This window comes from Rhizoctonia solani, chromosome 14 (assembly GCF_016906535.1).
Source record: "Rhizoctonia solani chromosome 14, complete sequence".
Taxonomy (NCBI): domain Eukaryota; kingdom Fungi; phylum Basidiomycota; class Agaricomycetes; order Cantharellales; family Ceratobasidiaceae; genus Rhizoctonia; species Rhizoctonia solani.
In genome coordinates, this window is record NC_057383.1 from 554,414 (window position 1) to 579,835 (window position 25,422).

Genomic DNA, 25,422 nt, shown 5'->3' on the forward strand with positions numbered 1-25,422 from the left:
GATTCCGACTCCATATGTACCAAATACTGAGGCTTAAAATACTACAATTCGAGCTCCTTGAGTTCATCGTCTAGCTTCATCTGTGTCTAGAGATATACAATATACCAGAATTTATACGCAAATTTTCAAAGGCTTTCAGCCGTGGTAGTCCTCTGCTTAAGCAAGGTCCTCAAATGGAAACTAAGGGGGAGCGGAAAAAAACAGTTGGAGCAATAATACTGTCTGAAGATACCATGAAGAACCTGGGGTGCCCATAGACTTGTAAAGGTGGGGCACTGTGGAGCATGCCCTATGGGGGCCTAAAAAACGCTGGAGCGCTCTGGAACGCTTCGGTATTGGGAACCCCCTCGTTAGGATCCGACGGACCCGGATTGCTGGGCGAGCACTTGGGAACACTGTACGAGCACTTCCAAGCGTCATACCGAACGCTCGCGAGCGCTCCCGAGACTTTCAGGGTCCCGTAGAGATGGGGTGCAATGCATGCCTGGAAGTGCTCGTGGAGCGCTCCGGAGTACTCACGGGGAATCCCTTATTTATTGGATCTACAGTATATCTAAGAAGCAGGGCCCCAAAACCTGAGTGCTCTGGAGCGATCTGCAACTTTGGGACCTCATAGATAGAAGTAGGCTTGTAATAATCGGTGCCTTAAGCGTAAGTACTCATAGTCAACTCTAAAAGCGCGGATCTTTGAGCCTAGAAACTGTACGTTGTATGCAGAATGCCAACAAAATTCGAGCGGTATTCTCATGAATCTGTATCCCCAGCTTGTCCCTCTGTGCCGTGGAGCTGCGGATACCGAGTTTTTGGGTGTTGATTTCTCGCAAGAACTGGCCGTGCTGATATTCCGTACTTTTGGAGCTCATCATGTCCGATCGCTGAAATGCTGTGGATTGCAGGTCTACTACACGTGTGCTCCGGGTTCACATGTGCGGGCGCTAGAGCGCCAGCAGGTAAACCCTTTGCATCCCGTTTGCCCACTTGCTAGTATAGTACCACTTCACGCATATCCTAGTATCTACTTGCAATAGCCCTTTCACTTAGACATAGCTTATTATTCTCAATCAAAATCCATGAAACGTATCATTCAGTTCGATGATACTCTGGGCATTTTCCAAGGCCCAATAGTTGATTGGTGCAGGAGCTTGCGCTGCTCAACGATTTGCGAAATTAGGCTACTAGAAACACACGGGGTCCTGAGCTCTGTTCCGCTCTCGCTGGTGGTACTCCTACAGGACGGCTCAATCTATCGCCTTGAAAGAACAATAAAATCAATTGACTACGGAACAGGAATCATACCGCAGATCGATATTCAAGATACAATTGAGAACATTTCCTCCCTGGGTTTAGAATCCATATCTTCGCCTATTATCTCTGTGAAGTTCAACAACGATTGCTGTTCAAATCTGCTTTATATTTTGCGAGTATGTTATGTTATCCGAAAGCACATGTTCGATTCCATTTTCGCAACCACGCATTTCGTCATGGATTACTGTAACGACTTTTTCGCCCTTGCCCTTATGCTAAACGTCGCTCGAAATTGTCCCCCGCGCCGAAGCCTTTTCCATACGCCGAATTCAGATCTCAACTTGATCGAAGAGCTTTGGCAAGATACATATCAACTCCTTCAAAAACAAGGCAGCGCATTTTGGGAAAGTACTATTGCAGAGCACGCAAAGAGCTTGGCGAGGGAATTGATTTACAGGGCATCTCGGTATCAGATCGTGTTTCTATTAGGAAGTAGATCGGGTCGAACAGATTGGTTATCGGTTTCAGCTTCAACAATTTCTCGGATTGAAGTTTTAGCTGGAAACAAGAAGCTGACAGATCCAAAATTGTGGGACGAGGCCTGGAACAGTGCCTGGAAGAAGAACTGGAACAATGCCTGGAAGGAATTTGGACCAACGACTCAGCTGCGCAACAGTGGCAGAATTCAAGCCGTTACTGGTATTGCTGGGGGCACGACAATTTCCATGAATGGACGTGCTCATAGTAGGGTAGTAGGAAGAATTCCCATCAAACTAGTATTATCACAGTCCAGTAGCGATATGGTTAACGCTATTCTGGGTAGAGATGATAACTCCCACAGCTCATTTGCACGTGACGAGGGCGAAGTTCCACACCCCCCTGGCGCAAACACTCCGCCATCATTTGCACGTGATCGCGAAAGTAGTTATGGTCAGTTCTATTCTAAGGCTCGAGTTTAGAATCATCCATTTAATATTTAGGACCTATTTATCGCTCAGCAATCGAGCCATTGATAAGTAATACTTTTCGTCCTTCGAACCAAGTGGCCAACCCGTACATAAACCATATTCATGCTGTCAGCAAGCTCAGCCGTGGTGTAAGCTGGATAGGGAGTTCCTGTGTACTCTCAGGTTCTGGAGCACATGAAATTTGGGCGACACCTCAAGAAAGCGCGATAGAGGCTGCATGGACTGTGGCATGGCCGGAAGGAGAGCGCCTAGGTCGAGAGGCCGCGACTTCGGTGGAGAGTGTTACTTCCAATCCTCGTTCGTCTCAGAGCGGTGCCAAACCACGGAGGCATACAATGCACCCCAGCGTCGTAGGTGTGATTCTGGCCACAAAGGCAGTTGCCCATTTGGCTATTCGAACCACTCGGTTGGTTCACACTGTAGTTGATCGAGATCAGCAAGTATTATCAAACAGCGCATCCAATATCCCCAGCTCGACGACCCTTCGCGAGCAAGTTCCGAGAGAGCTTGATCGAACGTCACACATGGTCAATAGCCCGATTCGGGAGTCTCCTCGATTCGGGAAGAGTGTTCCCGTCCTTTTATCTTCAACGCCAAGTAAAACATTGGTCTCTGGAAGTTCAAGCGGGGAAATGGACCCCACAGCTCTTAATACTGGCTTACGTTCAATATCAGAAGTTTCATCTCAAGTACACCTACCTACTACCTCTAAGGCCGCACCTAATATGTCACCCGTGACAATCTCAGGGGTAATGTCCGAGCCATTTGCTATCCCAGAACCAGAACAAGCCACGGTTGGACATACCCGTAATTCCTACCCATCCACTCGTCCGTCAAGTTCAGCCACAACACGGCAGCGCAGTGAGTCGGCAAGAAGGGTCCTTCGCAGACATGTTATCCCCCGCTTGTCCGATGCTCAGCGAAACAGTCAACTGGAGGATGCGTTTGTGGGTAAGACCAAAGAGAAGACGTATCAAGAAAAGAAAGATAATGCTAGGCAAACTGCTTCAAATAAAGCGGAATTGAATCGACAACTTGCTCATGAGCAACTATCCAAAGTCGACCCCACCAAGCAAGCTGAGCAAGCCTGGGAACAAATGATGTCAGTTTCCGGTACGGATCAGTTTCGTCAAAACCTAAATGTCTTAGCCAAACAAGAGTGGGATAAAGTAACGGAAAAGTGCAGAAAAGCGCCTTTTTTAGCACCCGTGACGTGTAGCTCTAGGTGGGAGGAAAGTTATGCAGAGAACTGGGCGAAAACTTGGAAGGGGACGTGGGGTGCGGCTTGGGAGACATGTTGGGACCAGGCGTTTAAAGAAGCTATTGTAAGAGGGATAGAGTTTGGTGTAGAAGACGCTCTAGATTCTGCACTGGGCCTGAAAAGGAGGACGTACGAACAACTTCGGTCGGGGGAGTCCTACAGCAAACTAAAAGACGTACTAGGAAGCAAATCACCTCCTGAGATCCTTGAACAGGTTTATCAGTGGATGAGAGAACTCGCTTATCTTTCCGAATCGCTCAACCATATAATACCCACTCTCCGTGACGACTGCATGGAAATAATGGTTTTCAAGAAATTTAAGGTAAATACCCATGCCTTCGTTTTTAGTGCTCCCTTACTATTATTCCGTCACAGACCAGGGCCATCGTCACCTTTGTAACAAACCTGGGGGTAACAGAAACAGAACCAACCCCCACACGAATGTCACACTTTGAGCTCCAGACATGGCTAACAAAGGAATATATCCCTTGGAGAGTTGACAATGATGATCAAATACTTAATGTTTTTCTGCAGGGAATAGCAGAAGTTTGGGACTTGGTATCAGAGCTTAGTTGAAATGCCTAATCCAGATACTGAAAACAATTGTACTGCCAAAGATCTGATGGGAGGAATCTTGTGGAGTGTGCTTGTGGAGTAAGTTGTACAGAAATAAAGTTTGTAATTTAAATGTGATTGTGTCAATTGAGGATACATGAATTTATTACAAGATAAGCATACTCAACAAAAAAGGTGGGGTGGAATAACACATGGTAACATGTTGTTGAAATATCAATATCATAACTCAAATACCTGTGTGCATGTTGCATTTGGACTTGTTTGTACTGTTTATTGTTGTAGACACATTCAATACCAGGGAATTTATTCCCATTTTCTTGGATTTAAACAAAGACAATTGGACAACATTTTCAATCACGTGACTCTGGCGCTTATATCATACGCTCAGCGCCAAGCCACGTCCCCACCTGCGCTTAATCAGCATACATAGCCACCTCCACCTATGACATCATCATGACACGTCAGTGTTGTAGACACAGTTGATACCAGGGAATTTATTCCCATTTTCTCGAATTTAAACAAAGGTTAACGGACAACATTTTTGATCACGTTGTTATGGATATGACATTTCTTCTTTAATCTGTACTTATTTTATTAATTACACTAGTTATCTCACAGTAAATAAATGAGATAAAGATGCAAACTAAGATTTTCAAGGTCCCTCTATCCAATAGTGACCTTTACAAAACCTACAAAGCTCAGGAATGCCCTTAATATGCGACGTCTTTTGCATATATGCTGTTTTCTCACTCATTTAAATATATATAAATTCAGCTGAGTAGATATACAGTAACAAGTAATATTTCTCTTGTTTGTAGTATTTATTATTCAAGATTCTATCTTGTGGCTACACACAGAAATATTCAGGGTCCCCCCTGTTGCATAGGCAAGTGCTCCGGCGCTTAATCAGCCCTTAAGCGCCAACGCACTAAATGCGCCTTTTCTCCATCACCCGGGCATCCCACACTGCCGAATTGCTTGCGCTTAGGTGCGCATGTTTGTGCGCTCCAGAACGCTGGGTCAAACTCCCAAAACGGACAACATTTGGCTGAGTTATGCCCCATTTACTGTAAGTACCCAATGCAGGGGTATCCTACCTTTGGGATTGTTTACTCCAAGGATGAAACACTTAGCCTTGGGACATCTAAGGACCCACACAGGTAAATACTGCCTTGGGGCAAACATTGCCTTGGGGCAAATATTAGGATCTGTTGTTTGTTTACTATGTACCAAAGTATTGGCTCCCTCAAGTGTTTCAGTTGCCACCTGTACCTCCTGTACCCCCTCTTGGTATCAATCATGTATATACTTGTTTGTGCACCTTCTCAGGGTATAAAAGGACCCTGTGAAGACGCTTCTAATGCATCCATTTATCCACTCTTATATATTGACATATACACACAAGCCTTTAACAGCTTATCTGCGCATTTACTTTAGTGATTGACTCACTGTAAATAGCATAGGAGGTTATTCGGCGCACTAAGACCATAGGCCAGTCCCAACAGACACAGGGTAACCTATTAGTGTACTTACTGCAACCCTGTGCCCCTTGACTGTCACAGTTGTTGAGTTCAACATTGAGTATAGTGCAACAATACTGTAAGGATTGTTGTGATTGAGTGATAGTGTTTCAATCCACCATACCCCTTATATTGTAGATAGCTTTATCTACAATATCTCATAAATCCTAGATATATTTTAGGTAAACCCCATAAGTCTTAAGTCTCACTTAAGCATATATAAGTCCCATACTTATTAGGCAAATCCTATAAATCCTGTACATTAGTCAGGTAATCCTCTTGCTTAAGGTACTATCCTAGAGACCTTAAGTATACATACCCTTGGTCACTTAGGCTTAAGTAACATTAGTCTAAGGTACTATACATAACCAACCACCTGCACTTCATAGTTGCTAGACTATTTGTTAGGAGTTGTTATTCCTGATAACCTAGCCTATATTGTGCATATATTCTGTGCATATATTCTGATTCTTAATACTAGTTCTTAGTTATTCCCATATACATTTTGTATATAGTAATTCTTTCTTACTCCTGTACTTACACAACTCTTAACACATGTGACTTTGGCGCTTATATCTTACGCTAAGCGCCAAGCCATGTCCCCATCCACACTTACCTCAGCATACGTAGCCACCTCCACCTGATGACATCACTATGACACGTCAGTGACACGTATGCATGAGTAAGGCCAACTGCGGATTGGGGTTATTATTGGTTATGGTATTGCATACATTGTATTTGTAATTAATTCACCCCTGTAATATATAAGGAGGCCAACCAACCATGGTAACACCCAGGTCGATTACCTCTTGTTGCATCCCACTCAGTGTACAAGGGCCCTACAGCCCAGTAAATACTTAGTTTAGCTACTTAGATAGTCTACACCGCCTTAAGCGGCCTTGTTGTTGTACTTAGATAGCTTGTCACCGCCTTACGCAGTCTTGTTGTTGTAGGATAGCTGCTTGTTGCCGTAGTTAGGTTTGTTGTTGCCTTAAGCAACCTTCTCATTGTACATTGCAGCCACAAGCGCCATCCCCCTTGACGCCCTAACGGACGTCTAGGACAGTCAGTGACACGTATGCATGAGTAAGGCCAACTGCGGATTGGGGTTCTTATTGGATTAGGTATTGCATATAATGTATTTGTAATTAGTATGTCTGTAGAATATATGAGGCCAACCAACCATGGTAACACCCAGGTCAATTACCTCTTGTTGCTCTCCACATTGTGCAAGGCCTTAGGCCAGTAACCACTTAGTCACTACCACCTGTACTTGTTGCCTTAAGCAACTTTCTCATTGTAGTTACATAGCTTGCCATTGCCCTTAAAGCCTTGGTCACCGTACTTAGATAGTTAGTCATTGTAGGTAGCACTCCCACCGCCTTAAGCGGTTCTACTTAGTTCTATATGGCCACAAGCACCCGCTACCTAGATGGCCCCTTAAGGACGTCTAGGACACTAGGTAATCAACCTTACGTTGGTTGCAAACTGTTTTGTACCCACCACTAAGAATTGACAAACAAGAAGAGTACCTGTACTAGCACAAGCAAAATCACGTGATTGGGGCCACCTTGCAGGACAGAATAATCAAAAGTCCCCCACCCCCACGTAGTAGCAAATTGCTATAAGGCAGACTACTCCTATTGTCCGCATACCACACAGTTGCCGCACCCTTTGCTAATGGAACCAGACAGCAGATACACCCGCTTGCAGAGACAAGGTACTACATCACACCCGCCCACGGCAGTGATTAGCTACACTTACTGTTCAACGCTAGGTTGTTTGACACAGGTTCTTAGCGTATTACGCAATAAAGCGCTCATAAGTCCTGACACAGGCACCTACTAGTACCCCCCTCCCACCATTACATCCCGCACTCCCACTTGCTTGTCCTTGCAGGCATCCTCCCATGCTGGCCACTCCTATCCTGCACCAACAATGGCAACCTGTTCCTGGACTTCCTCTTGAGCCCAGTCCCCTTTTGATCCAAGAGACTTGGGACCCCAACTTCTGGCAACCACCCCTGTTGAACTTGGGGAAGTCTCCCTTGAGCGGATCACCTGCCTTCTCCTTGGCCTCCTCAGCCAAGTCAAGAACATTGAGCAAAAGCTCAAAGAAGTCAAAGAAGCAGGAATCAAGACCCAAACCAACATCAAGAACATATCTCAAACTGTCAATGTTGTCAAGGATGGGCTTAGGAGCCTCCAAACCTACAGGCCAAGGACCCCAGAAACCAAGCCCCCAGTTGTGGAAGCAACGCCACACCCCTTACCAAAAGCTGAGCCTATTGGATTGGCTAGTGGGCCCTCCTTCTGGCCCAAGCAACCAAAAGGGCTCCCAGTGTTTGCCCAACCAGCGCCAAGGACCTTACCCCTGCAAGTCCCATCTCCCCCTCCATCTCTGTGTGTTGTAGACACATTTGATACCACGGAATTTATTCCAATTTTCTCAAATTTAAACAAACTTAAACGGACAACATTTTCAATCACGTGACTTCAGTGCTTATATCATACACTAAGCGCCAAGCCACATCCCCATCCGCGCTTGATCAGCATACATAGCCACCTCCACCATGACGTCATCACAACACGTCAGTGACACGTATGCATGAGTAAGGCCAACTGCGGAACAGGGTTCTTATTGGTTATGGCTTTGCATATTTGACATTTGTAATTAGTTCACCTCTGCAATATATAAGGAGGGCAACCAACCATGGTAACACCCAGGTTGATTACCTCTTGTTGCATCTACACACTGTACAAGGGCCTTACTGCCCAGTAATACTTAGATACATGCCTTAAGCGTTGGACTCACTGTACTTATGTAGCCCGCCACCGCCCTACAGCGTGTGGCCATTGTAGTTAGATAGCTTGTTGTTGTAGGTAGCACTCTCACCACCTTAAGCAGTTTTCACTTAGTTCCATACGGCCACAAGCGCCTGCTACCTTGACATCCCCTTAAAGGATGTCTAGGACACTAGGTAATTGACCTTAAGTTGGTTTCAAACCATGCCTACCAGCACACCCACTTAGCTCAACAACAAGAAGACCCCTAGTACTAGCACAAGGGAAATCAGGTGATTGGGATTGCCTTTTGCTGTCAATAATCAAACCAGCGTTGTCCCCACCTAGTACCAAATTGCTATAAGGCTAATGGGTTCTGATTGTCTGCATACCACTGGTTGCCGCACCCTTTGTTAGCAACCCTAGACAGCCAATCCACCCGCTTGCAGAAGCACTGCCCCACATCACGCCTGTCCACAGCAGCTGATCAGGGTAAGAACTGTCCAACGCTAGGCCGGTTGAGGCAAGGGTTTAGCGTACACATACAATAAAGCGCTCATAAGTCCTGATATAGGCACCCACTAGCTCCCTACCCCCATTACGCCATCACCATTACCTCCCGCACTCCTCCTCAATCCTCCTCCCAAGCAACCACCCACGCTGGACGCTCATACCCCACTCATACAATGGCAACCCGTTCCCAGCCGCCCTCTTGAGCCCGCTCCCCTGTTGATCAAGGACAGCTGGGACCCAAATTTCCGCCAGCCTCCCCTGAGCTTGGCAAAGTTAGTCTCAAGCAGGTCATCCGCCTCCTTTGGGGACTTCAGTCCCAAGTCAACCGCAGTGAGCAGACCCTCTCAGAACAAACCAAAATTAGCCAAGAGGTTTGGACCAATGTTGAGAACATCTCACAAACAGTTGATGTTGTCAAGGATGGGCTTGCCCAGCTCCAGCTCACTTGGGGCCCCCACACCCCCAAGGATTGAAAACCCCCTGCAATCAAGGAAACCCCCCAGGCTGTGCCCAAAGCCAAGCCTATTGGCAAGGCTCAACCCTTCCTTGGGGCCCCAGCCCCCATCATCTCTACAGGGGCCCCTAGGCACAACCCCCTCTCCCTTTTCAACCCTTATCCCTCCTCCTCATTCCCTTTGGGACCGGCTCCATCAGCCTCCCAAGGACCTCCACCAGTGCCTATTGTCCCCCTGGCGCAGCCTCCAGTCCCTTCCACTGTAAAAGTGGATCACCCCAATGCCTTCAAAGGCAAAATTGGCTTGGAGGCCAAACAATGGTTAACACGCATGTTAGCCTGGGTACGCCTCAACCAAAGGCAGTTTCCCTTGGACCTGGAGGTCCTTAGCTTCCTCCTCATGAATATGGAAGAAGCCGCCGGGGCCTGGGCACATCCCCACTTGGACCAACTAGGGTCCCATTGCGCAATCATCCAGACTGTGGATGAATTCAAGACCAAGTTCCTGGCCGCCTTTGGCAACCCAGATGCAACCAGAGCAGCAGAGCGGAAAATCACTTCCCTCACTCAGACCGGCTGTCCCAGATGTCCGTTAGGGCGCCAAGGGAGGTGGCGCTTGTGGCCGCGGTGTACAAATGAGAAGGTTGCTTAAGGCAACAACTAACCTAGCTACGGCAACAACCAACTACCCTACAACAACAAGACCACTTAAGGCGGCGACAAGCTATCTAAGTACAGTGATGAGGCCGCTTAAGGCGGTGTAGACTATCTAAGTGGCTAACTAAGTATTTACTGGGCTGTAATGCCCTTGTACACTGAGTGGATGCAACAAGAGGTAATTGACCTGGGTGTTACCATGGTCAGTTGGCCTCCTTATATATTCTACAGAAGTTCTAATTACAAATACATTATATCCAATACCATAACCAATAAGAACCCCGCTCTGCAGTTGGCCTTACTCATGCATACGTGTCACTGACGTGTCATGGTGACATCATTGGTGGAGGTGGCTACGTGTGCTTGATTAAGCGCGGATGGGGACGTGGCTTGGCGCTTATTGTATAATATAAGCGCCAAAGTCACGTGATTGAAAATGTTGTCCGTTTGTCTTTGTTTAAATTCGAGAAAATGGGAATAAATTCCCTGGTATTGATTGTGTCTACAACACCAGCACTTGTGCCAAATATATCACCAAGTTCCGCATGCTGCAAATGGAACTTGACTGGAAACCGCCAAGGTTGGCAAAGACTCCAAGTACCAATTGGGAAAAGAGTAAGGGTACCTGCTGCTGCGTGCAAGGACCCCAAGGACTCTGGTTTTGCTTTGGAATTATGTAATATATTGTCTTCTCATAAAAACAAACCATTATTCACTATTCCAATCAAACCAGACAAAGCGGAACACTTAGAAGTCCTGATTGACTCAGGCGCCACATCTTCCTTCATGCACCCTCATACCGCGGAATCACTCCGCCTTCCACTCATTGATCTACCATCACCCTGTACCGTAACAATGCTTGATGGGTCAAGCCCCCAGGCTGGCAAAATCTGGAAGAAGGCTACTCTAACCTTCTCCCTTGATGGAAAACAAATAACTGAGACCTTCCTAATCTGCAACACAGGGTCTCACGCTGCCATCTTGGGGTTAAAATGGCTAGACGCCCATAACCCAGAAATCAATTGGAACATGCGCACACTCTCCTTCCCCCATACGCCACCAGAGCAGGTTGCTATTGCTGAGGAGGAGGAAGCTGATAAGGATCCCCTTGAAGGAGTACCCCCTGAATACCATCCATACGCCAAGGTATTTGGGGAAGAAGAATTCAACAAGCTACTTCCACACTGGCATTACAACATTGGGATAGAACTTACAGAAGAAGGCCCACTAAACTCCCCCTTATATAGCATGACTGACGCCAAGTCTGCCACACTCAAAGACTGGCTCAGGGATGAACTCAAGGCCGGGAAGATCTGTCCCAGCAAATCATCAATTAGCTCCCCAGTCATGTTTGTACCCAAAAAGGATGGTTCCTGTTGTTTGGTTGTTGACTATTGTTGCCTAAATAACCGCACTAAGAAAAACGTTTACCCGCTCCCCCATCTGGATGACCTCATGGCCCAGCTCCGTGGTGCCAAGGTCTTTACCAAGTTGGACTTGCAATGGGGTTACAATAATGTGCAAGTTAAAGAAGGCAACAAATGGAAAACCACATTCCAAACCAAATACGGCCTTTATGAGTCCCTAGTCATGACCTTTGGCTTAACAAACACCCCCGCCGCCTTCCAACACTTCATGAACAAACTGTTCAAAGACCTGTTAGACGTCTGCGTCATCATTTACCTTGACAATATCCTGATTTGCTCTAAGGATAACACAGTACACACCCAACACGTTCACAAAGTCTTGCAGCACTTAATGGATAACCAATTGTCTTGCAAGGCATCCAAATGTACCTTCCACGTCACCTCTGTGGAACATCTGGGAATTATTGTGTTGGATAAAGGCTTCAGCCTAGACAAGCTCAAGATCCAGGCAGTCCAAGAATGGCCCACGCCCTCAAAGGTCAAGGAAGTACAGTCTTTTCTTGGCTTTGCCAACTTCCTCCGTTGTTTTGTTGCCAACTTTAGCCACATAGCAAGACCCTTACACAATCTGGTTAAAAAGGATGCACCCTGGAAATGGGACACAAAGGAGCAGGAAGCATTCCAAGGACTGAAGCATGCCATCACCAACGCCCCGGTCCTCTGTCATGCAGACCCTTCAAAACCCTACTTCCTAGAGACGGACGCATCCGGTGCAGCCCTAGGTTCCATACTAAGCCAACAACAAGAAGATGGATGCCTGCACCCCCTGGGTTTCCTGTCAGAATCATTCAAAGGTGCCAAACAGAATTACAACACCCATGACAAGGAACTCCTGGCAATCATCCGTTCATTTGAGTACTGGCGTATCTTCCTGGAAGGGACCCTTCACCCCATCACAGTCTTCACGGATCACCGCAACTTGGAATATTGGAAAGAATCTTGTACATTCAACCGTCGCCATGCCAGATGGCACCTATTACTGGCCGGTTACAACTTCCAAATTGTGTACTGCCCAGGTAAACAGTCCGGTAAACCAGATGCTTTGTCCCACCAATCCAATCACGCAGATGTTCCACCCGCCAACCAGACCATGCTCCCTGACCCTGTATTTGCTAACATTGCCATGGTGACCCCAGAAAAAGAGCTACAGTGCCAAATCAAGACGTCCTTGGACCAGGACAAGTCACTAGAGGAAATACTCCAGTTCCTCCAGAATGAATCCAAAGCACCACCCTCTATCAAACGGGCATTCAAGGACTACAAAATGGAAGCAGGCCTGCTGTTCTACCAAGGAAGGATTGTAGTACCGGACGTTGGGACCTTGCAAACGGACCTATTACGCATATACCACAACAGCCCCTTGGCGGGCCACCCTGGAAGACAAAGGACCCTGGAGTTAATCTTGCGTGCTTACTACTGGCCAGGAATCCAAGCAGACACCTACTGGCATGTAGATTCTTGCAAAACCTGCCAACGGATAAGGAAACCCAAGTATTTGTCCATTCCACCTCAGCCCCTCAAACTTCCTACTAGGCCATGGCAACATATCTCCTACAACATGATTGTTGACTTACCCAAAGATGGAATTAGCAACTCCATTCTGGTCATTGTGGACAGCTTCACCAAATACGTTATCTTGGTGGAATGTTCCAAGAAACTTAAAGCACCAGAACTGGCAGACCTATTCTTACAACATGTCTGGAAGCAATACGGTATGCCTGAGAAGACAATATCAGACCAAGGAAGGGTCTTCAATAACAAATTCCTCAGAGCACTGTACCAGCGGTTAGGAATAGACCCCCACTTCTCATCAGCCTACCATCCTCAGAGCAACAGTCAAACAGAACAAGTAAACCCTACAGTCAAACACTTCTTACAGGCTTACTCAGGGATTAACCAGAAGGACTGGGTTAAATGGCTACCTATGGCGGAATTTGCCTATAATAATGTGGTACACAGCAGCACCGGCAAATCCCCATTTAAAGCCTTGTACAGATGGGAACCAGCCTTAACCCCATCCAACGTCCCAACCAATGTACCAGAAGCCAATGAACTAGCCAAAGCAATGGAAGCTCAGTGGAGGGAAGTAGAAGCTGCGTTACAACAATCCAAGTCACGGATGGTTGCTGGGGAAATGGGAAGCCCAATAGAATTTGAGGTTGGAGAAGAAGCGTGGCTGGATGCCAAGAACGTCAAACTCAAAACCCTAAGTCCCAAGCTAACAGAACAACGGCTAGGACCCTTCAAGGTTATTGAGAAAATCTCCAACCAAGCTTACCGCCTTGATCTACCCCCAACAATGCAAATCCACAACGTATTCTACATGGGATTGCTATCCAAAGTCAAACGGGACAGTAATTGGGCCTTTGAGAACCGCCCACCGCCAGTAACAGTGGACAGGGAAGAAGAATACAAGGTAGAGGGTATCACAGATGCGGAAGAATGGAATGGGAAATGGTTTTTTAGGGTTAAATGGGAGGGGTACGGATCCAAAGAAAACACGTGGGAACCCCAAGAAAACTTAAAAAATGCCGAAAACTTTTTAGAAAAATACGAAAAAGACATGAGAAAGAAGGCCCTTGGCGCTGCCAAGGCCCTTAAAGGGGGGGCAGTGTTGTAGACACATTTGATACCACGGAATTTATTCCGATTTTCTCAAATTTAAACAAACTTAAACGGACAACATTTTCAATCACGTGACTTCAGTGCTTATATCATACACTAAGCGCCAAGCCACATCCCCATCCGCGCTTGAGCAGCATACATAGCCACCTCCACCATGACGTCATCACAACACGTCAGTGACACGTATGCATGAGTAAGGCCAACTGCGGAACAGGGTTCTTATTGGTTATGGCTTTGCATATTTGACATTTGTAATTAGTTCACCTCTGCAATATATAAGGAGGGCAACCAACCATGGTAACACCCAGGTTGATTACCTCTTGTTGCATCTACACACTGTACAAGGGCCTTACTGCCCAGTAATACTTAGATACATGCCTTAAGCGTTGGACTCACTGTACTTATGTAGCCCGCCACCGCCCTACAGCGTGTGGCCATTGTAGTTAGATAGCTTGTTGTTGTAGGTAGCACTCTCACTGCCTTAAGCAGTTTTCACTTAGTTCCATACGGCCACAAGCGCCTGCTACCTTGACATCCCCTTAAAGGATGTCTGGGACACTAGTGTCATAAACAGAGGAAAATAGAACTAGCTGGAATTGAACCAGCTTGACCACTAAGCCATAGAGCCCTATTATTCCTCTGCTGACAACCCATGATTACACCTGCTACCCCCCAAATTTGGGCTTGGGCCAGCATGCAACCACTTGTACTGGTCATGTGACCATGTCCAGGACACTGCGTCTCCAATCCCCAATTGGAGCTCCTGCCCCTCTCCCTCTGGCTCCAGTTGCCGCCTATCCCGCTCTGGTCAAGGTTGACCATCCTGATGCCTACACAGGCAAAATAGGGAGCAAGGCTAAACAGTGGCTGACCAGGATGCTGGCCTGGACCCGCCTCAACTTGCAAATGTTCCCCACCAATCAGGAGGTATTATCTTTCCTCCTGATGAACACAAAGGACTCTGCCAGGGCCTGGGCCCATCCTCACCTCAACCAGCTTGGATCACACCAGGCCATCATTCAAATGGTTGAAGGGTTCAAGTTGGAGTTCCTGGCAGCTTTTGGCAACCCTGACGCCACTAGGGCCGCTGAGCAGAAGATCACCACCCTCACCCAGTCTGGCACGTGCGCGGACTACATTACAAAGTTCAGGACCCTAGCAATGGAACTGGACTGGAACAACACGGCCCTCCAAGGCCAGTTTGCCTGAGGCCTCCACTGGGAGGTCAGCCGCCAAATTGCAACCTGCAAACACCAACCCTGCACCCTCCTTGAGCTGCAGAATGCAGCACTTGTCATCAATAACGCTCTCTGCAAAGAGCGTGCTAGCCACCCACCAAGGGACAGTAAGCCTAGCAAACAATCCAATCCCACAAGTGGGACAAGTACCGGTCAGTCAAACACCAGTTCAAAGAAGCTCTCCAACAATCCCAACTTTGTGTCAGAGGAAGAACAAAATTGCTGCTGCACCGCTGGCGCCTGCATCAAATGCAGCAAAATGGGTCATAAGTTTGCGGAATGCCGCACAGGCTGGAAAGCCACCCCTATTGAGGAAAAGGGGAAGGCAAAGGAGTCCGCCAAAATTGGCAAAGAATCTGGACCCAACTTGGGAAAAGATTAAGGGTACCTGCTGCCGTGCGCAAGGACCCTAAGGACTCTGGTTTTGTGTTGGAATTTTGTAATATATTGCAATCACATAGAAATAAACCCCTTTTTACAATTCCAATCAAACCAGAGAAACAAGCAGATAACATAGAAGTCCTGATAGATTCAGGCGCTACATTGTCCTTCTTACACCCCCGCACGGCAGAACTACTTTGCCTTCCCCTAATAGATCTTCCCTCTCCTTGTACCATTACAATGCTCAATGGGTCAAGCCCTGTTACAACCTCCTTAATTATACCATTAGAATTGCACAATTTTTCTATTATTTTTAGTATTTTTTACGGACTTGATATCTTTTGTTTTTCGATCACGTGATCTCGGCGCTTATTATGCCGAGATGCCGCGCCAAGATGCCGTGCCAAGGGCGCTTAGGAGAAATCCATGCTTCTGCGCAGCCCGCAGCAGGCTTCTCATTTGTCTTCTATACTTCTTTCTCTCACGTGCACAGACCATGTAAATAGTGCGTCTTGTCTATATATACAGCAGGAAAATTGCTTGGAGACACCAAGTCGATTTTACCTTGTCTCATACCATTGAGGAGGACCTTCAGCCAGCTAAGTAGCCGGCCCCTCAGTAGTTCAGGAGTTAACCACTTAATTACACTCACCACACCTCCCAGGCCTAAGGCCCCATTGTCCCCAGTAGATAGTAGGAGTCCACCTTACGTGGAATTAGTATAGCCTAGTTAGATAGTTAGATACACCTTGTCAGTAGTAGTACGGCCATAAGTGCCCGCCCACTAGCGAGTACCCAACCTTACAGTTGGCGTACAACAAGCCCCCAGGCTGGTAAAATTTGGAAGAAGGCCCACCTGACCTTCCTATTTGATGGCAAACACATGACAGAAACCTTCCTGATTTGCAACACCGGATCACACGCTGCCATATTAGGAATCAAATGGCTAGAGGCCCACAATCCCAAAATTGACTGGAACACGCGCACCCTCTCCTTTCCTCATGCACCCCTGGAACACGTGGCCATTGCTGAAGAAGAGGAAGCAGACAAAAACCCCCTTGAAGGAGTACCCTCCAAGTACCATCAATACCCTAAGGTATTTGGAGAAGAAGAATTCAATAAGCTTCCTCCACACTGGCACTACAATATTGGCATAGAACTTACAGAAGAAGGCCCATTGAACTCTCCCCTTTACAGCATGACCAATGCCAAGTCCGCCACGCTCAAGGACTGGCTTAGGGATGAACTCAAGGCTGGGAAGATCTGTCCCAGCAAATTGTCCATCAGCTCTCCTGTCATGTTTGTTCCCAAAAAGGATGGATCTTGCTGCCTTGTTGTTGATTACCATTGCCTGAATAACCAGACTAAGAAAAATGTGTACCCCTTGCCCCGTCCCAACAACCTCATGGCCCAACTCTGTGGCACCAAGGTTTTCACTAAATTGGATCTACAATGGGGTTACAACAACGTCTGGGTCAAAGAAGGCAATGAATGGAAAACGGCTTTCCGCACTAAGTACGGCCTATACAAGTCCTTGGTAATGACCTTTGGTTTGACAAACGCCCCTGCTTCCTTCCAACACTTCATGAACAATCTGTTCAAAGACCTGCTAGATGTATGCATGATTGTCATGACCTTCATTGGCATGACATGATTTTTTACTATTTTCTAACTTTTTTCTGAGATAGTTTCCTTTTTTGATATATATTTATGACTCATCAAGATCATGTGATGTATTTGATATATGATGTGATATTGTAAATGACTCCTTGTTTGGTACTGTTGTTTTTGATGTGGCCTCTCTCATGTATTTAAACAAGGTCAATGTCATGACCTTCATTGGTATGACATGATTTTCTACTATTTTCTACCTTTTTTTCCGAGATAGTTTCCTTTTTTGGTATATATTTATGACTCATCAAGATTACGTGACATATTTGATATATGATGTGAAATTGTAAATGACTCACTATTTAGTACTGTTGTTTTTGATGTGGCTTTCCTCATGTATATAAGCCAGGTCAAGTTGCCGCTAAACAGCAAGACTTGACCTCTTTGTCAATTCACCTCAACTCTACCTATCCCTTTGCCCAAGCCCTTAGTTGGCTATAGTGCACATTACTTAAGCATCTTATCCAGGCCATCATTGCCCTCTACCTTATATCATAACCCCTGGACCTTAGTTGTGCCTCTACCCTTCCCATAGTCCATTGGTGATAGTGCCACGGACTTTAAGCCCCCTTGAACCATAGGTCCAAGCTGAGTTGTGACACTAGGTCAAGTCTTGTTATACTTGTACTCTTGTCAACAAACAAGAACTGCACTTAGATAAGCACCAAAGCCCAAAACTGTATCACATTGTAGCCCCTGTGTCATAATCAAAGACAGGAATACAAGTACCAGTATGGTTGCAGGATAGCCCTTTGTCAGCAATTGTCCGCATACCAAGGTGTCCGCACCCTTAGCCATACGCTGTTAGTCAGCCAACCTTCTGCTTACTAAAAACCTGACTAATCATCACGCTTGTACACAGCTGTTGATATTAGTATAAGGATAGTCTAACGCTAGTAGGAAAGCAAACAGTTAGTATTTAGCGCTATAAATCCGTTTTTTATCTATCTGATCAAGTACCAATTTATATTGGGAACGCATCCTAGTGTTTGATTTTTTAGATCTTATCCTTTTTATAATTTTCTGGCCCTACTCCATTGTCACCTGCTACCTCTACCTCAAAAAAACCCTCAACAATATCAATCACGTGCTAGTTGGTTGCATTAATAACCTTGAAGAACATATTGCTTGTATTGAAGAACCAGGGCTAGTGTTATAACCTCCTGATCTATACCACTGGAATCACCTGGATTTTCTATTATTTTTAGTATTTTTTACAAACTTGATATCTTATGTTTTTCAATCACGTGATCTTGGCGCTTACTATGTCAAGATGCCGCACCAAGATGCCGTGCCAAGAGCGCTTAGGAGAAATCCACTGTCATAAACAGAGGAAAATAGAACTAGCCGGAATTGAACCAGCTTGACCACTAAGCCATAGAGCCCTATTATTCCTCTGCTGACAACCCATGATTACACCTGCTACCCCCCAAATTTGGGCTTGGGCCAGCATGCAACCACTTGTACTGGTCATGTGACCGTGTCCAGGACATCCACGCTTCTGCGCAGCCCGCAACACACTTCTCTTTTACCTTCTGAACTTCTTTCTCCCACGCGCACAGACCATGTAGATAGTGTGCCTTGTCTATATATACAGCAGGGAAATTGCTTGGGGATACCAAGTCAATTTTACCTTGCCTCTTACACATTAGAGAAGGTAGTTGTTATAACCTCCAAACATATACCATTAGAATCGCCTGAATTTTCTCTTATTTTTAGTATTTTTTACGGACTTGATATCTTATGTTTTTTTATCACGTGATCTCGGCGCTTATTATGCCGAGATGCCGCGCCGAGATGCCGTGCCAAGGGCGCTTAGGAGAAATCCACGCTTCTGCGCAGCCCGCAGCACGCTTCCCATTTGTCTTCTTACTTCTTTCTCTCACGCGCACAGACCATGTAGATAGTGTGCATTTGTCTATATATACAGCAGGGAAAACGCTTGGAACCACCAAGTCGTTTTTACCTCGTCTCTTATTCACTAGAGAAGGTTATCAGCCAGCTAAGTAGCCGGCCCCCAGATAGTTCTTAGACGCTCACCAACTCCCTTACTCATCACACCTCCCAGGCCTCAGGCCCCATCGCTACCAGTAGTTAGAAGTAGAGCGCCTTAAGCGCTAGTAGTATAGCCTTAGATAGTCACCTTACAAAAGCCAGTGTAGTAGTACGGCCTCAAGCGCCCGCTCCCATTAGCGTGTACCCACCTTACAGTGGTGTACGACATTGTAAAAACAACTTCTTGTAGGCTTTGATCGACAACGAGAGGACCTCCAGTACTAGCACGAGGGAAATCACGTGAACGGACTCGCCTTTCGCTATTAATAATCAAACTAGCGTCGGTCCCACGTAGTACCAAATTGCTATAAGGCTGACAGGCTCTGATCGCCCGCATACCCCAAGTTTCGCCGGAACTCCGCAAGTAGCGCTCCTAGACAGCCGAAATACCCGCTTGCAAAAAACCCGCACATATCACGATCGCCAGATCTGTTGATTTGCTGTAGGGATTGTCCAACGCTAGGTACTTGACGCAAGGAGTTAGCGAATAACACCTTGCACAAAAACCGCTCATAAGTCCTGTATCAGGCACCTATCCCCCACGCCGTCTCAGAAATTCCATCCACACGCTCTGGCGTCCCTCACCCCTACTCCCGTCCTTCCAGTTGCTCCAGTCGCCGCTCAATTCCACCCCATTCCCAACCACCCACTCGCAGCCCATCTCCCTCTCCACGAGACCTGCCAAGAATGGAACCAGAGCCGACCATTAGCGCTCTCCTCGAGGCTGTCACAGCCCTCACAGCCACAGTCGGGTCCCTACAGGACCAAATACGCAACCAAGGCCAACAGCTCATCGAGCTTAAGGCCATATGCAAGGAGACCGCCGACCTACTCGGCGACAAGGACCAAGGAGGAACTCAAGCCCAAGCCCAGCCTGGCCCATCGACTGGGCCTATCACTCCCCCTACCCACACGGGGGGAGAAGCCCTCACTCCAGGAACGATTAGGCCTGGGCTCAAGGCCCCCTTCCGGCCATCCAGGGGTACAGGCTTTGATTCAGAAGAGGAAGAAGAACCCAGGCAAGCCAAGAAAGAGCCTCGCGACACGCCTAAGCGGAGCCTCAGCTCCCTCACCCCCTTCGACTCTGGGTCCAGCGTAAAGCGGCCCAAAATGGAACTCCCAGACCCATACAAGGGAGACTCCAGGGGAAGAAAGGCAACCCAGTGGCTAGACCGAATGCTGCTGTGGGTCGCTCTTCATCGAGACCAATTCGATGAAGAAGAACAAATGGTCGTATGGATCCTATACCATATGACAGATAAGGCTGCCGACTGGGCGCTCCCCCTCATTGGAGCCATCATCAAGGGCGAGGGCAACCCACCAAACACTATCCCGGCCTTAACGGCCAAATTCAAAGAAGCCTTTGCTGATCCAGACGCGAAGAGGGCGGCCGCCAGGAAGATTGCCGCGTTGACTCAGACCACCACCACGTCTGAATATGTCACAGAATTCCGCAATCTCATGGCGGAACTTGACTGGAATACTGAGGCGTACATTGCCCAGTTCACGCGCGGCCTTCACTGGAAGGTCAAGGAACTCCTGTCCACCAAGGACAACGTCCCCGACGATGACCTCGAGGCAATATTCGCCGCCTCGGTCAGGATCGACAACACTCGTCGAGAAAACGAGGAGAACCGCCCAAAAAAGGCACCAGCTAAATCCCCGGCCACCGTGGCCACCACTTCCACCACCACTACCCAACGGGTCCGCCTATCTGAGGACCCTAACTACGTCACTCCGGAAGAGAGGGATCGTCGCCGCGCGTCTGGCCTTTGTGTCAAGTGTGGCCAAAAAGGGCATGGTATCAAACAATGCCCAAATGGTTGGAAAGCCACGATTAAGGAGGTCGCCAAGGTAGCCGAGGAAGAGTCGGGAAAAGAATAGGGCCAAGGAAAGCTGCCAAACCCTTGAGCCCAAAAATGGACGTTTCTGATGTATCTCATATCGAATTTGTATCTGTGGCTTCTTTAGATTCCAATAAAAAACCACTACTCTACATCGATTTACACATGAACGAATACCCGGCAGAACCCCTAAAAACCCTTATAGATTCTGGAGCAACCTCCAACTTTATCTCCCCAAAGATTGTGGAAAAATTAAAAATCCCAAAAACCCTGCTCAAAAATCCACGAGTAGTGAGAATGTTAGACGGTACCATTTCCCAGACTGGTCGCATTTGGCACCAGGTTCATCTCACGGTTTCGGCCAATGGCCACCCCCACTCTATCCCTTTTCTAGTCTGCCCCATTGGGAACACACCTGCCATACTTGGTATGACATGGCTCACTCAGGAGTCTCCCCTCATTGACTGGACCCTAGGCACGGTTACCTTTCCTGACCAAGTACAAATCGCCTCAGAAGAAGAAGCAGACCCGGACCCCTTAGCAGATCTTCCCCCTCAGTACCACGAGTTTGCTAAAGTGTTCGGCGAAGAAGAGTTTAAGGTCCTCCCTCCACATAGGGAGTATGACATTTCAATAGACCTCACTCCAGACGCCAAACTTACGCCAGGTCCAATCTATGGCATGACCGACGCAGAATCAAAAGCATTAAAGCAACACATTGATGAGGAATTGGCAACGGGCAAGATTCGCCCTAGCACTTCCTCAGCTGGTGCTCCGGTCATGTTTGTAAAGAAGGCTGATGGTTTGCTCCGACTAGTTGTGGATTACAGGAAACTGAATGACGTAACCCATAAGAACGTGTATCCGTTACCAAGACAGGACGATCTAATGGCAAAACTTAGGCACGCTAAAATCTTCACAAAACTTGACCTACGCTGGGGTTACAACAATGTCCGGATCAAGGAAGGAGATGAATGGAAGACGGCTTTCAGGACCAAGTACGGGCTATTTGAATACCTAGTAATGCCCTTCGGTCTTACCAATGCCCCGGCCGCCTTCCAACATTTTATGAACGACCTGTTCCGAGACCTCATGGACGTTACAGTGGTTATTTATTTGGACGATATCTTAATCTTCTCAGAAGACCCCAAGGACCACCCAACCCATGTCAGGGAGGTCTTATCACGTCTGATGAAGAATCAACTATTCTGTAAACTCTCCAAGTGCCACTTCCACGTCACCACAGTGGACTATCTGGGTATTGTCATCTCCCCGTCAGGCTTTTCCATGGATCAAAAGAAGATTGATGCGGTCACGTCATGGCCTACCCCTAAAACAGTTAAACAGGTCCAGGCATTCCTTGGCTTTGTCAATTACCTTCGCCGCTTCATTCCCAATTTCAGCTCCATTGCACGCCCTCTCCATAATCTCACCAAGAAGGAAACCCCCTGGTCATGGGGTAACCTAGAGGAATTGGCATTTCAGGAATTGAAGCTCCTTGTCACCCAGGCACCGGTCCTCATCCATTCCAATCCAGACCTACCCTACTATTTGGAAACGGATGCGTCAGGAGTAGCCATGGGAGCAATCCTTAGTCAGCGGGGAGAAGATAACCGCCTACACCCAGTGGCGTACATGTCTAAATCCTTCTCCGGCGCTGAGGCAAATTATGACACCCATGATAAGGAACTCCTAGCCATAATCAAGGCGCTAGAGGAATGGCGAATCTTCTTAGAAGCAACAGAGAGACCAATCCAGGTGTTCACAGATCATAGGAACCTGGAGTATTGGATGCAGGCACGGACGTTCAACAGAAGGCACGCGCGTTGGCGGATCTTCCTGAGTGACTTCAACTTTGAAATACACTATCGCCCAGGAAAACAGTCAGGAAAGCCAGACGCCCTGTCCAGAAGGTCGGACTACACGGACCATCCTCAGGAACCCGAGATCATGCTACCAGCAGAAGTCTTTGCTAATACGTCGGAAGAGGAAGTTGAAATTGTCACGGAAATACGCGCCAAGCTCAGAGAAGATCCATCACTTGAGCCAATTATCACATTCCTGACAGAAGACGCAGACAACGCGCCTCCCTCCATTCGAAAAGCCTATAGAGACTATGATTGGGAAGAAGACCTGCTATGGTACCGCGGAAAACTGGTGGTCCCAGACTCAGAAGCCCTCAAAGAACGTTTATTGAGGGAATTCCATGACTCTCCACTGGCAGGACATCCAGGCCAACAAAGGATGCTCGAACTGATCAGCAGAAGCTACTGGTGGCCCGGAATGAAATCATCCGCCAAAGAATGGGTAGAATGTTGCCCAACTTGCCAAGCCAACCGACGAGCCCACGCCCCGGTCATTGCCCTGAAACCTCTGGAAGTGCCCCCCTATCCGTTCCACACCATTTCCTACGATTTCATTACGGGATTCCCAAAATCAAACGGCCATGACGCGATCTTGGTAGTCATTGACTCCTTCTCCAAATTTGGACATTTCATCCCAACGTCCAAGAAGGTTACATCAAAAGGCCTAGCGGACCTGTTCATCTCACATGTGTGGAAACTCCATGGATTGCCAGTCAAGACAATATCGGACAGAGGAACTACGTTTACTGGAAAGTTCTTAAGGGCACTTTACCAACGCCTTGGGGTCAAACCAGCCTTCTCCTTGGCTTACCACCCGGAATCAGATGGCCAAACAGAGAGGGTAAATCAGTTCATAGAATTCTACCTCAGGTCGTATGTTGCCGCCGATCACTCGGACTGGACCACCTGGTTGCCTTTAGCGGAGTATGCCTATAATAACGCTAAACACTCCGCCACTGGGAAAACCCCTTTTGAGTTGGTTTATGGAAGAAACCCCGTCATGAATCCGTCCAACGTTCCCGCAAACGTCCCAGAAGCAGACCTTGTAGCCGATACCTTAGCCCGGGAATGGAAAGAAGCAGAGTCAGCGCTCCAAATGACAAAGGAACGCATGACCAGAACAACGGGAACAATACCGGAGTACTCCATAGGCGAGAGAGTTTGGCTAGATGGAAAAAACATAGAACTTAGGACAAATTCCAATAAGCTGGACCCTAAGCGACTTGGACCATTCAAGGTTACAGAGAAAATATCCAGCCATGCCTACCGCCTAGAACTCCCCGAAACCCTAAAAATTCACGACGTGTTCTATGTGGGACTACTATCCAAAAGCCACGAATCCCCAAGTCAACCTTTCCCAGAACGGCCTCCCCCTGAGACAATAGAGGGAGAAGAAGAATACGAGGTAGAACAAATCATTGACTCCAAAAGGCAACGGGGTAAATGGTTTTACTTAATTAAATGGAAAGGATATGGGCCCAAAGACAACTCATGGGAACCAGAGGAGCTACTTGAGCATAGTCAGGAGGAAATCCAACGCTTCAACAAGTCACGACTGAAAAAGGCTTGTGACTCCGCCAAGAGCCTTTAAGGGGGGGGCAATGTTATAACCTCCAAACATATACCATTAGAATCGCCTGAATTTTCTCTTATTTTTAGTATTTTTTACGGACTTGATATCTTATGTTTTTTTATCACGTGATCTCGGCGCTTATTATGCCGAGATGCCGCGCCGAGATGCCGTGCCAAGGGCGCTTAGGAGAAATCCACGCTTCTGCGCAGCCCGCAGCACGCTTCCCATTTGTCTTCTTACTTCTTTCTCTCACGCGCACAGACCATGTAGATAGTGTGCATTTGTCTATATATACAGCAGGGAAAACGCTTGGAACCACCAAGTCGTTTTTACCTCGTCTCTTATTCACTAGAGAAGGTTATCAGCCAGCTAAGTAGCCGGCCCCCAGATAGTTCTTAGACGCTCACCAACTCCCTTACTCATCACACCTCCCAGGCCTCAGGCCCCATCGCTACCAGTAGTTAGAAGTAGAGCGCCTTAAGCGCTAGTAGTATAGCCTTAGATAGTCACCTTACAAAAGCCAGTGTAGTAGTACGGCCTCAAGCGCCCGCTCCCATTAGCGTGTACCCACCTTACAGTGGTGTACGACAGTAGTCAGCCAGCTAAGTAGCCGGCCCTCAGCAGTAACAGTAACGCTCACCCCTCTTCTTAACCTACCACACCTCCAGGCCTCAGGCCCCACTGTCATCAGTAGTCAAGTAGTCACTGCCTTACGCGGTAGTAGTTAGCCTTAGTTAGTTAGATTAGATAAGCAGTGTCTGTATTA

General features: G+C 47.3%; 6 protein-coding genes across 6 annotated transcripts; all 6 read left to right on the forward strand.

Annotated features, from left to right (window-relative positions):
* Positions 1-1,481: 1,481 nt before the first annotated feature.
* Positions 1,482-4,050, forward strand: RhiXN_10810 (Tuberin; the record flags this gene model as incomplete). Its single annotated transcript, XM_043330625.1, has 3 exons — positions 1,482-2,175; positions 2,226-3,796; positions 3,850-4,050. The coding sequence occupies 3 exons, from the start codon at positions 1,482-1,484 to the stop codon at positions 4,048-4,050; spliced, it is 2,466 nt and encodes an 821-aa protein (XP_043185970.1).
* A 3,429-nt stretch (positions 4,051-7,479) lies between these two features.
* On the forward strand, positions 7,480-14,024 carry RhiXN_10811 (Retrotransposable element Tf2 protein; the record flags this gene model as incomplete). Its single annotated transcript, XM_043330626.1, has 5 exons — positions 7,480-7,595; positions 7,655-7,979; positions 8,939-9,196; positions 9,358-9,907; positions 10,711-14,024. 5 exons carry the CDS (start codon positions 7,480-7,482, stop codon positions 14,022-14,024), a joined length of 4,563 nt encoding a protein of 1,520 aa, XP_043185971.1.
* A 728-nt stretch (positions 14,025-14,752) lies between these two features.
* On the forward strand, positions 14,753-15,649 carry RhiXN_10812 (Retrotransposon-derived protein PEG10; the record flags this gene model as incomplete). The annotated part of the gene is made up of 2 exons (XM_043330627.1): positions 14,753-15,228; positions 15,259-15,649. The coding sequence occupies 2 exons, from the start codon at positions 14,753-14,755 to the stop codon at positions 15,647-15,649; spliced, it is 867 nt and encodes a 288-aa protein (XP_043185972.1).
* Positions 15,650-16,531: 882 nt separating this feature from the next.
* On the forward strand, positions 16,532-17,302 carry RhiXN_10813 (Retrotransposable element Tf2 protein; the record flags this gene model as incomplete). The annotated part of the gene is made up of 1 exon (XM_043330628.1): positions 16,532-17,302. The coding sequence occupies one exon, from the start codon at positions 16,532-16,534 to the stop codon at positions 17,300-17,302; it is 771 nt and encodes a 256-aa protein (XP_043185973.1).
* A 2,759-nt stretch (positions 17,303-20,061) lies between these two features.
* Positions 20,062-21,258, forward strand: RhiXN_10814 (Retrotransposon-derived protein PEG10; the record flags this gene model as incomplete). Its single annotated transcript, XM_043330629.1, has 1 exon — positions 20,062-21,258. The coding sequence occupies one exon, from the start codon at positions 20,062-20,064 to the stop codon at positions 21,256-21,258; it is 1,197 nt and encodes a 398-aa protein (XP_043185974.1).
* Positions 21,259-21,293: 35 nt separating this feature from the next.
* RhiXN_10815 (Retrotransposable element Tf2 protein) lies at positions 21,294-24,674 on the forward strand (the record flags this gene model as incomplete). The annotated part of the gene is made up of 1 exon (XM_043330630.1): positions 21,294-24,674. The coding sequence occupies one exon, from the start codon at positions 21,294-21,296 to the stop codon at positions 24,672-24,674; it is 3,381 nt and encodes a 1,126-aa protein (XP_043185975.1).
* Positions 24,675-25,422: the final 748 nt, after the last annotated feature.